This window comes from Daphnia pulex, chromosome 6 (genome assembly GCF_021134715.1).
Source record: "Daphnia pulex isolate KAP4 chromosome 6, ASM2113471v1".
NCBI classification, from domain to species: domain Eukaryota; kingdom Metazoa; phylum Arthropoda; class Branchiopoda; order Diplostraca; family Daphniidae; genus Daphnia; species Daphnia pulex.
In genome coordinates, this window is record NC_060022.1 from 521,770 (window position 1) to 535,637 (window position 13,868).

The 13,868-nt window shown below is 44.4% G+C and overlaps 1 protein-coding gene across 1 annotated transcript in view; it reads left to right on the forward strand.

Moving 5' to 3' along the window:
• The window catches only part of LOC124195360 (neuroligin-4, X-linked-like), a 52,939-nt gene extending 45,540 nt beyond the window's left edge, over window positions 1–7,399 (forward strand). Inside the window, exons 5-8 of the mRNA XM_046589729.1 lie at window positions 1,069–1,724; window positions 3,642–3,793; window positions 3,982–4,112; window positions 5,499–7,399. Coding sequence (XP_046445685.1) covers window positions 1,069–1,724; window positions 3,642–3,793; window positions 3,982–4,112; window positions 5,499–6,664 — 2,105 coding nt within the window. The 3' untranslated portion in view covers window positions 6,665–7,399. The remainder of the gene's footprint in view (window positions 1–1,068; window positions 1,725–3,641; window positions 3,794–3,981; window positions 4,113–5,498) is intronic.
• Window positions 7,400–13,868: the final 6,469 nt, after the last annotated feature.

Below are 13,868 nucleotides of genomic sequence, written 5' to 3' on the forward strand. Positions count from 1 at the left end.
GGCGGCATCGCTACCGCGATTCTTCAACGTTGGTGAACATTCCATTAGTTTTCATCTATCAGGAATTTGCCTCATTTCCAAAACCTTAAGTATTAGTGAGAATAGGAAACTATGTACCCGCCGTATTTCCTCGGAAAGTCTCGTTCAAGTTTAAAATCAACCCGTCCAACTGAAATTCCGTTGAACAATTATTCTTTCAACCAGATCCCCGTAACAAGGCTCCTTTATCCGACGTAATAAGTGGGCCGGCAAACCCAACTTTGGTCGTTTGCAATCGACTCTTTCTATGGCTTTCTATATACAACAGCTCTTGTTTAGTCCTTCTGGAAAGTAGCAACGGCTGTTGAAATACTACTACCCTCTCAACCGCGTCAAGTTGACATGGGCGTGGTGTAGTACTTCTAGATCATCGCCAGCATAATACCTCGAAACATTCATTAGATCTTACTTGTTGAGTTGCTATTGGTGTTGCTTTTGTTCCCGGCGCTCTTCACTTTTAGATATGCCGTGCGAGTACGTACAAGAGTTTCGCAGCTCACGTCGTCAGTCTATATCCATTTTCCCTCGGCTCTTCCCGGCAATCAGCTGCGCATAGAGACCCTGGATAGGCTGGGTAATTTCGATTGAAGATTGCACTCACGCTCAAGCATGGTCGACAGAAGAGAGGGCTGAAAAAATAAGAGGGAAGGGCTACCACCACAGAGCGACACAACAAAAGGGCAATAAGTATAAATTTTATCTTTGAAAAAATGTTACTTTGGGAAAAAGTAAACGAGAAAAAAAAATAAGAAAAGAACTATTCTGGGCATGCGTCTATGGGATTACGTGTACACTATACGCAACAATGCGAGCTCATCTTTGATATGTATATACATGTTATTCAACACAAGAGAAATGTTTTTTGGGTTGCAAATACGATTTGTGTGTTTGCAGACATGCCATTTTTGGCCTTGTTATTTTGTTGTTGTGAATTTGTTCCATTACTGAATTCCCAGGCTACTTGATGTAAGGATTATGGCCATGTATCTAACTGTAATTCGTGATTTTTTCAATTCTCATCCTGTATAGGTTTGTTCCAGCGAGCCATTCTGCTGAGCGGTGCGGCGCTGAGTCCTTGGGCGTTGGTCCAAGAGCCGAACAAGTACGCAGTGGAACTCGTTCGTCACATGAACTGTTCCCAGGCCTCTGGCGACGGCGGGACAACGGCCCAGTTGAAGTGTTTGCGAGAGAAAACGGTGCCGTCGCTCATTAGCGCCGGGAATCGGGTGGAGACGCCTGAATTTTTGCATTCTTTCGGTCCGAGCGTCGACGGCGTCGTCATCGAAGACGAGTACGAGTCCAACAAGAAGAAGTTGAGCCACCGTCTGAGCCGCTATGACCTGCTTTTCGGAGTGACGCAAGCCGAATCGTACTTTACCCTCAGCTCTGACGACAATCAATACGGCATGGAAGTCGACCGACGCAATCGCCTCCTCCGCACCTTTGTCCGCAACACGTACCAGTTTCACCTGCAAGAGATCCTGGCCACCATCATTAACGAGTACACCGATTGGGAGAGGACCGTCCTCCACCCAGTCAACATCCGTGATGAGACGCTGGAGGCACTCGGAGACGCTCAATACGTCGCTCCTTTGGTTAAAACGGCCGACCTGCATTCGTCGCAGCAACGATCGTCCTACTTTTACGTTTTCGAGTACCAAACGAAAGCCAGCGAATTCCCACAGGTCAGTACGACGACGAGAACCTTTTTGAATTTTTGGGGTTTTTTTCTTTCGTCTATTTTCGTCCTTGTCTGTTGTCCGTTCTTCTTGGCCGTCTTTGCGGACATTATCCCTTGCGGCTCTCTTGAGGCCAAGATAGACTCTTTGGCCTCCAGTCCCATAAGCTGTATGTAGCTGTGTACAATCTACGATAGTGAAACCATCCTAAACGTCCTCGGGCCGGCTCATCCTGGCTGATTATATGTATATATATATATTCAGTAATTGATCTTCATGTTCTCTTGCGTCGCAGTGAAATCGAATTGCAAGAATCTCATTCCTACTTATGACTAGACATATCCCATTATAGAGTACACGACCGCATATTTGGGTTCTCTGCTGTATATATTTATACGTGAAGTGGGTGTGGTGAGGTACTTTGCGGAGTAGCCAAGCCTTTTTTATTTTTTCATCTTTTTATCATGTCTAACATTCAAGATTCTCTTTTCTTTCGTGCTATAAAAAATGAAATAAGAAAAGAAGAAAAAAAAAACCAGTTACGTGCCGGTCCGGGAGTCGTTTTCGCATCGCTGGAATAGTATAACCGCGTCTATCTGAGACGACAAACGTATGGTTCAAGATCTGTAGGAATAGATTGGACTATGGCAAGACTGCCTGGGACGACGCCCCATCTCAAAGAATTGAGAGTAGCTTCGAAAGAAGAACCGAGTTTTATAGAGCTCTAAACTCTGTAGTTCTGTATATTTTTAAATTCACGATTTGCCCCCCTTTTTGATAAAGAATATGATGTTCACCGCCAGTTCGCCACCGACAAAAGAGATTCGGCAATCAAGATATGAGACCGGAACCCAGCAGTCGTAGATGCGCACCCCGTGGGACATATAAAAGCCCACAAAACTATGACAAATGGATCAATATAGTGTGCGTTGCGAGTCGTCAATTTTTCAATAGGCACCAATCCCGCGGCCCGAACGAGGGATCTATGTACACCTAAATGTTGCCGCGGCATTTAATCAATCTGGCTTCCTCCCCAAAGTAAATTGGTCCCGAAATGCTCTGACCTAGAACACAAGAAGACGTATACATTTTGCCCCCAAACGAAATTTCATTGGTTTAGGACACTCTTAGACACTGTACGGGATTGGGATCTAACTCATATACCAGGCAGTTTATTGCTTTTTCCCTCCTTTGTTCTCGTTTCGCAACTGCCTTCTGTCAAACTAAAAGTGTGTCGGCACGTCAAAGCAAGAAAAGGCCATATGGCCATTGATTGATGGTCATTCAACAGGTTCTTATTCAATAGCATTCACTCCCTGTTTGCAACACGTTCAAAGTTCAGGATCCTTTAAGCTATCGTCCAAACTCCAACTAAATTTGAAGCCCTGTAAGAGATCAACAACTTATTTCCCAAATATTAATCCCTGTCCAGCATCCTTCACGTATTATCCATTAACTATTTTTGCAGTTATTGTACTTCGACTCTATACTGTACGTAATTAAAAGAATTATATTAAAATCATGCTGTGTTAGTAAGTGACGCCTTGGTCGTTGCTTTTGATGTCAGTCTGTACATGGCGAGGGACTCGTGCGAGCAACATTTCTATACCCAAAACTACGATGATTAGCTTTTACGAGCTAATCTACTGAAAGATTGCTCGCGGCTTATATATATACAGGCCTAGAGCACTAAAACTCGCTGGAGGCAATGGGGGGTCATGAGAGAGAAATAAATTAAGTCAAGAAAATGTAAAGAAATCATCCGAAATGAGAGAAAAAAAAGCTATGTATAGTATAGTATTAGACATGTTACTTTAGAGTATATAGAAAGTTTAATCTCTTGTCGACGTGATCAAACTCTCATTTCTGGTTTATTTTTGGTTTTATTTTACTTGTTACCACTGCGGCGAAACGAAACTTTAGAGGCCCGGATGTGTGCACGGAGAGGAATTGGCTTACATTTTTGGCGCACCGCTGGTCGCCTCGCTGAGCCACTTTGGACGCAACTACACCAAAGCCGAAGTGTCTCTCTCGGAAGCCGTTATTGCCTACTGGTCCAACTTCGCTCGCAGCGGGTAAGCTTTTTGCTACACTTTTTTGGTTGAGAAAAGAAATCTATAAGTCTTGCCAGCCCCACGTAACCGATAGACGCAGCAGCATCCTGCCAATTGCGTTAATCGTCGGTGCAGTATTCATTATTTCCCCGTCTATATCTCTTCATACAGCGCCACACAGCCTTATTCTCTTATTGTCTCCATTTAAGCAATCCTAATGACGGACTCGCCACCATAGCATCGGGAAGCCTAGCGGCTGAGGCCAGCAAGCAAGACAAATCGAAATCTCGAGTGGACTGGCCACCTTACGACCAGACGCACCGCAAATATCTTTCTCTCGGTAAGTTTGTCTTTTGTTTTTTTCTCATTTCTTTTTATGGGATACCGGGGGCGTAATTCATTTAGGAACTGTATATAAAATTCATCAGTTGTTATATACATTGTGGAAGAACACTCTGTGCTCCGGTTTCCCGATTTAGTCTGTTCAAAGTGCCTTGGCAATAGCGGAGCCTCCAATAAACCAGCTGTATATTTAATTCTCGAAGCTTTCAGACTGTTCGCCTTGGATACGTCACGCTCCGATAGAAATATTGTTTCAGGAAACAATCTAGACGTCCCGTTTGCCACATCTTTTTATTCTCGAGATTGTCCCTAATGGACCCTTTATCTTTTTCATTTCCGGACAATTAGAATGGCTCGGCATTTTGTGTGGGCCCTTTTGTTGGCAGCCATCGCAGGCTAATAGTAGAGAGACCCTTTTTGCGTTTGAGATGGCATGTACCCATCAGCGCGTTCATTCATGGCTCTTCGTTCTCATCTGCGCGCTAAAGTATTCAACAGCCAAGTTGTGCAAAAGTACGAAAGCTTGGTATGCGAATAAATAATGCCAGCAATATGTATTCCGTTTCATTTGGAGCCGGCCAAATAGAATTGAGTTCTAGCCAGTTCCCTCATGAGCGATAGAGACTTTTCATCAGTCAACTTCGCTTAAAATTACCATCTCACGCACAGTTTTTTTTACAAATAATTCGAAAATGCGACGAAGGGGGGAAACAAATGGCTGGGAGATATCAAACCATTCCGTAGTATTTTTTCCCCGCGTGGCGCAGCAGAGAAATCATTTGTACCCTTCGCATTTCAATATAACTCATCTCGATTGCTTTATCGCCAGCGCATAGTTCGCCGTCGCACAATCGAATAGATTCGCTCCGTAAAATTGATTTCACTTTTTTTCGGCTCGTGTTGGTTGTCGAGAATCTTTCGAAACGTCATTCGTCATTTCAAAACACAATTTCCTCCTGATTCGCCATCATGTAGATGTATATTGGTAGAGCAAATATAGGGGCCGACGGGAAAATATAGGGGGACGAAAATAGCCTTAAGCCCGAGATCAAAAACTGATGCTATAGTATATCCAATCGTCGTCTCTCCTATTATCAGACGGAAAAGACTTTTTGAACTTTCATGTCTATTTACCCTAGAATCGAAACGAAAAGAAATTATCGGGAGAAACAGCTGTTCCGCCGTATTAAACCTCCTATAAATATATACACGCACACAACTGCTATTTGCTCAAGTGTTGATTCACATTTGTTTGCGTAAACTATTCCGAGCCAAAAGACAAAGTCGTTGCGTTTCAACATTTCCAACAATTTCATGACAAAGAAAGTGAAGTAACGTTTGGCAAGGGTTGATTGGTGACTCGTCTGTCTGTTATGTTTCCCAGGTTTGAAGCCAAAAGCCAAGAGCCATTACCGTTCGCACAAGCTGGCCATGTGGACGAACCTGATACCGGACCTCCATCGGCCAAGTGGCGACGACGTGGCCCGCGTCCACCACCTACTAGACGACTACAACGACCCTTACTCATACGACGGAAAAGTCAGAGTGGTGCCGGCCACTCTGGCGCCAACGCCGACCAGCACGTCGTCACCGTCGCCCATCACGTCGGCCGTCAATTCCAGTCTGCTCATGGTGGACTCTTCCAGAAATAAGGCGGACGGCCAAAAGTACGGCGAACCCGAAGCGTCGAGCAAATTGACCAACGGGTCGCGGATCCTGACGTCGACGGGAGGCAACGCCGGGTCGGTGAGAGGGACGGGTGAGAGCAGCAACACGGGAGAGCAGTACGGCGCTTATTCCACCGCGCTGAGCGTGACGATCGCCATCGGTTGCTCGCTGCTGATTCTCAACGTCCTGATATTCGCCGGCGTCTACTACCAGCGCGACAAGCAGCGGATGGAGTTGAAGCGACGCCTGGAGAACGGCATGATCCTCTCGGCCAGCGTGAGCGGAGAGGTGGAAAATCACGCCTCGTCGATGGTGTCGTCGTCGAGGTTGTGCAGCAAACCCGATTTGGCCAACAGCGCTTCGCTGAACAAGATTGACTCGTCGAGTGGCGGGGCCGGGCTCGGCCGGCACCACAGCGGCACGGCGACAGCTTCGGTGGCCAACAACACTTCGTCATCGGTGATATCGCTGAGTTCGCCGTTCAACGCTTCCATCACTCAGTTGCCGCCGCCGGAGTTTGCTGATTTCCCTGCCGATCAGTGCCCATCCGCAGTGGGGACGCCGGGGGCGACAGGAGCGGCGACGCCCATGCCGTCGTGCGCCACCAGCAGCGGCAGCAACGGCAGAGCTTCGATGATTTCCAGTTCGACGGCTTCTTTTCGTCCGGCAGCGACAGCCGCTCCGGCGTCGACCAGCACCCTGCCGAGAATGTCGACAACTGTTTTCTGCAATAATGAATACCCAATGCCGTCGCCGTCGTCGTCATTGCAGCAATCGCAACAGCAGCAGCAGCAGCAACGCTCCATGTCTTTGAGAAAACAACCCAATAAACGAATGGCCAGTCCGGTCGGCAACAGTGCCATTGACGAACTACGGGTCTAGTCACGCGTGAGCTAACGACCATCTCATGTGGGACACTGCTCGCTCCATGATGTTAGACTGCGCTTTCGATTCGGTGCGAAAGATGCGACTGTGTCAAGTCGATCGATACAAGACGCCACTCGAAGCCCAACTGCATAACTCTAAGAGTCGGTTGCGGGTGAAGCTTGGACGACGTTGTCGCCCGAATGTCGTGGAAGAAGAAAAAAAAGACATCCTCAACGAGAACTTCACACTTGCCCACTCCAGTTGATCATCATGTCAATTATATATAAAATATTTATTTATATATATGTACGATCTCCGTGCTGCCAAGATCAGACGAATCCTGTATTTTTCCTTTCCTTCTCCCTCGACTTTTGCTCCAATGTACTCCCCGACCCTTTAACACAACCCCCCCCCCCCCCAAACCCTATTACTATACCATCCGTCGACGTTTGTAAATGCTGTATACTACGTAGACGGTGTTATATATACGTATGTGTAACTATGTGTCCGCTCCATCCGTGTCAAAAGTCCCTTTACCATTGTGATATGGTCTCCCCTTGTCTGTCGGTGGAAAACATGAGGGAGATCCAAGTGTTTCCTCTGTTTCCAATAGCTCTCTTATTTGTCAATTTCATTTCCACATTTTTTGGGTTTTGGATTTTTTCGTACACACCCCTTTTTCTCCATCTCCCATCTTTCTCTTCCTTATGTATATGTATAATGTATCTATCCATCGCGTTCTGCATTTCACAGTCTCTCCCGTCTCTTTTTATCTCGCGTAGTGGACATGAGAACGGCGGCTCGATCGATTGCGTCGCCGACACAAGGAAATCGGGTCGCACGCACGTATACCTAAACACTCGTACAGTGCACAGACGAAAACGGCACCAACATGGACGACACACACACACACATCGGGTATACTTGAAAATTGTAACGCGGGAGAGAAACAAGAGCCGAATAGAGAGACGGCCATGAACAAGATAATACACTGCTATTTTACAACAAAAATTAATCAAAATTAAAATTAAAAAAAAATACGAAGTTTCCTAAAGCTTAAGAGTTCTGATTTTTATTATTCTTGTAACTATATTATTACTAGAGAAGAAGCTTTAAGCTGATAAGCAAAGACGTCTGCATCTCATTGTGAGCCAACTGTCGTATATATATAGGTAAGTATACGCCGACTTTTGAGGATAACAAAAGTCGAATAAAGGATGATTCAGTCGTCTTTCCAGTGTATTCAGATTCAACACTTTTAAGTTTAAAAAACAGAAAATCGGCTAGACGCTAGAACTTTGAGAATCTCTGTTCCAGCTTATGGTCTCTTGCCAACACTAAGCCTTTTCGAATAAATTACGTACCAACTAATATTTAGTTCACCCACGTATTTCGAGCAAAAATGCGCTTTGCCGTTCTATGTAACTGCGGAGAAAGACTTGGTTGTTTCCCTTCAAACGTTTCACAGCGCTCATCCCATAAACAAATCGATAACAACAAATGAAAAACTGGAAAAAGCTGTGGAAGTAAAGATACAGAATCCATCGGGGTGGATATACTTGAGCTTATAGGGAAGTTTATATAAGTAGATGGTTGGCCTTTTCAGAATGCCGACCAATACTTGATTTATATCTCTTGACGATGGAGGAGGCTATTAAATGGAGCTCTTTTCAGACGTGGCCTAATTTTCGCGCTCGAGTATTAGGTTCGGCGGGGCACTTCGGGGAACTCACCGTCGCAATCAATTTCGCCTTTTAACTCTACCGTACGCGCTTACCAAAACTGATAAGCCTAATATGCTGCGACAGGGACTGTCTGACAAAAGTCCAGCTGCTGTATATGGCCGCTCTCTCTCTGCAGCAGGGTGGATCCATTCGTACGTTCCTGCTGTTTACCAACAGCCCAGCGGACGCCTATAGCTAGTAAATACTTTCCCCCGATGCATGCATACACAACGACGTTTCTCGCTCTCCGTTTCCAAATACAAAATATATACGCGCACAGTCTCACAGCACAAACAGTCGGATATGCGGGTAACAATAGCCGAGACGCTCGTCTCTCCTCCTTAATCTGGCTCATCGATCGACGCGACTGGAAGCTCGTCGCAAACAAAACAATGGCCAGACTCAAAGGGGAGACGCGGAGTGAAATGTTTATTGTTAGAATAGCGACCGAACCCCATTCTTCTTGTATCTCGTGAGATTTGCAATGTCTCGCGCCTGTGTACAGAGTTTCTTTTTTAAATTTTTTCATTTCTCTTTTTGGGTGGCGTACGCAAGTTTTCCCAAATTAAAATACCAAGATTGAAGTTGGGTCCTTTTATTTAGCTGCGATGATTGATATTTGTCCGCAGCCAAAAATAAAACTATAGGAATCACAAAATGAAACGATCACCTTTTCATTTTGATGTTTGGTTGGTTTTGCAATCATAATTTTTTTTCTTTTACCTTAGAGACATTCATTACATAGTCTTCGTAGTTGGAATAAGAGAATAAGAAAAGAGCTATATAAAAAGATTTTTCAAATTTTTTTTTTCCACCCGCTTGATATAACTCTTTGGCCTGGGAATGGCTTTTTGCTCGGAGATGAACGTCTGTTTGGCGAGCAACTGCACATTGTATCCTTCCCATTGACCTTCCTCTGCTATATTGCGAAACTTCCAAGGAAACGGCGGATATTAAGTCTGTATAGCAGGCAGTATGAATTTCCATTTCATCGGTTACATTGAGCGAATATAAGTACGAAAAATAAACGGATGGATCTCTTGTGCGCCAAATTCCCGAGAAAAATGAAAAACCTTTTTTTTTTATTTACAACTTATCCTAGTTTTTTTTTTAGAGTCATATCAGCCTTTGAGTAAAAGTCATTCAAATCTATTCATCCCATATATAGCTGCAGTATATAGCTTCAAGCGATCGAAGAACATGTTGAACCGAATAAAGCTGAACAGGAGCAGGTTACGGCAAAACTCGGCGACATCGATACAGAAGTTATAACAGGAAGCCAGCACAGGATGCCAGAGGGTTTTAAATGATAGATGAAACGCACCTATAAAGCACTGTGGTGACGTAATGCGGCGAAATCAACAAAGTTAGTCATTTTCTACCCACGTCGAACATGATGCCGCGTGCATCATTGTCTCAACCGAATGATATAATGTGAATGAATTATTGTGACAATCTGTGATATAATGAGTCACTCGTTCTTAGAAAACGCTCAGCTGTGTTTTTCTGCGAAATGCCGCTCTTGAATTCATTTTTCTCTCTACTTATTATATCTCATCGCTCAATGTGGACGCGAGTTCTCCGGATAAAAGATATTCGTCTGGAACAGCTGGAAGTAGGTCTGAATTCTCTTGTCGAAGCGCTGGTTTGCACCAATGCACCGCAGTCATTTCACATCGTCATTTCTGTTTATATCCCGTGTCGAGCGGATTGTCAGCAGCAGCAGACTGTCGGGATTGTATCCAACAACCACACAATCATCGGGCCCAAATTCTTTTTACATATCGGCCCGCTATACTTTATAAGCATCTACTCTCGACAATCATTGAGAGAGTTGTCTCCACTCTGCAGTGCATAAACACGTTGCGGCTGCCGCGCCCTGTGCTGTAGAGTGTAGCCTGGCCGTATAAGTATGTAGCGAGCCGCATTCGGCTATGTGTAGTTCTGGATCTATTTTCTTTTAGATTTTTCCAGTATTTTTATTTCTTTCTTTCATTCCATTCTTTGCGGTTGTTCCCTTCCATCTTGACTTGCCATTCCTAGCTGGTATTTTATACTTCAATTCTTACATCATACAAGAGCTATATGGGGTGGGGTGGCGTCTTCCTCTTATACTCGTTTACTTACTCCCGCGTGATGGCGTCTCTCGACGGATCGAGGTTAACTAGGCAACTTCTTTGTTTATTGCTTATGAAACATGAGCCAAACAAGCGTCTCCGGGAAGACACGAGATATACTATTGCTGTATTTACTACACACGTAGTATATATATATATATATGCGCCCTTTAAGCTCAGCAGTGGCGGATTAGACGAGGTAAGTCCATAAACATGGCGAAAAACGGCCAACAAAAAAAGGAAAGGAAAAGATAACCGAATAATCAATCTAAACGGGAAACAGAGACAGTCCCTATTTTGTATCCAACCGCACTATTATACACAGCGCGCATTTCATGTATATATTCGTGGGCGTCTACGCTGCTCTGACAGCTGTCTTTCAATGAAATTCTAATTCTAGAAATAATTTCTATACTCCCACATATTATGCAATAACGATATCACAAAATAACTAAGCAATCCTTTTTGGCGTCGCTTGAATTCAATTCGTCAGCGTTCCTGGAAACTATAAGATGATTGCAATCTATAAGCGGAAGCGGAAAGAACTTGAAGCAATTATTAAAGACCGGATGTTGGATAGAAAAACAACCGCCGGCTCTTGCTCGACACAAGAAATAAGGCGTAGGTGATGATGGGTCTTGTGACGCCATTCGAAACAAAAAAAACAAAAAAAAGGGAGAAATAAGAAATGAGAAAAACCAACGGAAAATGAAGGGAGGCCATCCAAAAAAAGAAAAGAAAAGGCAAAATGCAGGAGCGGTTTATATTGTCGACAGCAAGTGTGGAAGGAAAAGCGCGTTGGTCGACAACTTTACGACGACGGCCGGGCCGGCAGAAACTATAGTGAAGGCTATGAGGGGGCTTTTCGGCTCTGTATATAGTATGAGCATTATGAGCGCTGCGAGACTGTGAGTGTGACAGACGATCGCGATGGAGACCTGCCAGCAGTGCCCAACAACTCTCACCAGTGGAGCTCCCATCATAACGGCGGCCGTGCAAGGAGATTGTTTGAAATAAAGAAATGAATTTCTCTATAGTCATTTTTTCCTTTTTCTTTTTGCTTCTAGGAGGGTTTTGCGACGATCCCCACCAGCACTCGGTCACGTCACAGATGAACAAACAGAGAAAGTTTGCATCAGGAGCAGCAGCCCCGGCCTGTATAATCACAGAGGATCTCGTTGTCTGAAATACAAACGACCATTTGTGATGCGCGGAGGTAGCGAGGCGGTATAAGCACTAGACTTACACAAGTATATTTGGATAGGTACTACCTACTGTACGACCATCTGTAGGAGGCCAAAGATAAACGAGAAGCGAAATGAAACATTATTTGTCCTAGCTGCCAACCTCCGCAAACCTAAAGCGTGCCCTATACCCTTAGCGTCGTCGCATACGGAGTACGGACGTATAAATACAACATGCAACTTATTGCAAAAATGTATGTAGTAATAATCAACGTGAATAACTTTGAGTGTTGCGCGTGTGTGCTGTGATGTCGCGTCCTCTGCTGCAGCACTACTACACACAGACTCATTTCTCGTTGTCCTTTGTCGGTCGTTCTTCGTAATGATGCCTTTCACATCATCAAAGGGAAAATCCACGAGTGGATATGAAAGGTGTCAAGGGGATATAATATTCTTTTCTTTTTATTTGTGGCCCATTCACGTCGCTCGACTATGCCGGCGTTGTTGTCCACTCTCGCCGGCTTCCCTTATAGATGTGTTGTTCGACAGCTCAGCAGCAGCACCCGGAGTCCTATAGCACTACGGTGCAAAGAATACGTACATCAAACACCAGCAGCAGGACTTATTACTTAGAGCAACGACATTTCATAGTCGATGCTGCTGTTGACCGTGTCGTAGATATAAGATGGTGCTGTCCTAGCTCTCCGGCGCAATACAACAATTAACTCTGATACTATTTATCACATTTTGTCTAATATTATGGACACATATTGTTCCGTTATTCATTTAGATTGGAATGTTTTCATCAACCTCGTTCCAATGTTTGTTTAAATGGGTCATATAGGCTGCAGCCTACGACCGTTAATCATATAGATAGTGACAAGTCATTTTAATTTGCTTTGATGCCAAAACTAAAGTAAGATGGAAATTTTCATCAACGGCTTGTCATATGTCAACTGGAATTGGGCGATTCATCTGAAAATAAATAATCGACATTGGTCTTGCTGGCCGCCAACAGGCGCTTTCAATTAAGCATCGAATTTGAAATTGTTCAAGGCACGCGACTGTGCAAGATGATGATGGATTTACTATCATCATCAGTGAAATATACTACCACACACATAGAGAGAAAAGAGCGAGGGGAGGACGATATGATTGCCGCTCGGTTCGTGCTGGCCAACAAAAAACCCCGGGCCAATTTGAAATGATAAAAGAAGCCAATGGAAATTCGGCTCAGCTTTTTGTTGAGACCTCATTAGTGCCAGAATATATTCAGATTTTTCCCCCTCCAGCAGCTCTGACGTGCTGTGAATGTACGACGTCCGTGAAACCTCGATTTACAAGTGTAAAAAAAAACTATGCCGTTTTTCATTTCATATTCTCCCGCGCTCTCTTGAGATTGTTGGAGCGAAATGAAGCGCCAGAGAGGGAGGGAGACGGTCGTAGACAGTGAAACTTATATTGCTGCATTCTTGTTTGCTGAAGAAGGGAATTTAGTTCCAAATAATGAAGTTGTTGCTAACATCTTCGCTGCTGACGACAACTTTCGTCTTTAGTCGCTATAATATATGCTCGAGTGCATTTTGTTTCAACCTACAGGCTATATGCGTGGGGGCATCGGCGACGTTTTGTGCATACAAGAATGATATTTCGCCATATTTGACGTGCATATTGGCAACAGCAAGTGCGGCCTTATTACCTGTTAGTCTTCCGGCAGCCAAAGAAGAACGGGCTGTGAGATGGATGAGCTACGGAACGAAGGAACTGGATTCTTTATTAATTGCTTCTCATATAGTTTCAGGCCTATTCATTAATCAGCAGGTCTCCCCTCCCCCACGAGGACTTCGTGACCTATTCATATAAATCTACCATCGAATGGCTAAGAGACTAGCGCACGATTGGTCTATTGATCCTGAAAATTACAAACCCCGCTAAGTGAATTTGAGGAACTGTCGCATGAGAACAACTTAGCTGACATTAGTTCAGACTGTACAAGTTTAAAGCTATAGTAGCTACGTACTGCACATCGGGGGATCGAATAAAGACGCCGAAAAAGTTGGTGTGTGTTAGATTAGGCAAGATGTCCCTCACGAGAACGTACAGTGCTCTTATAGTGTGCTGCCTGTCTCTTATTGGTTAGTCCCTTCTTGTTAGAATGAAGTAGAAAATGGGGACAGAGCGAAATATATACAGA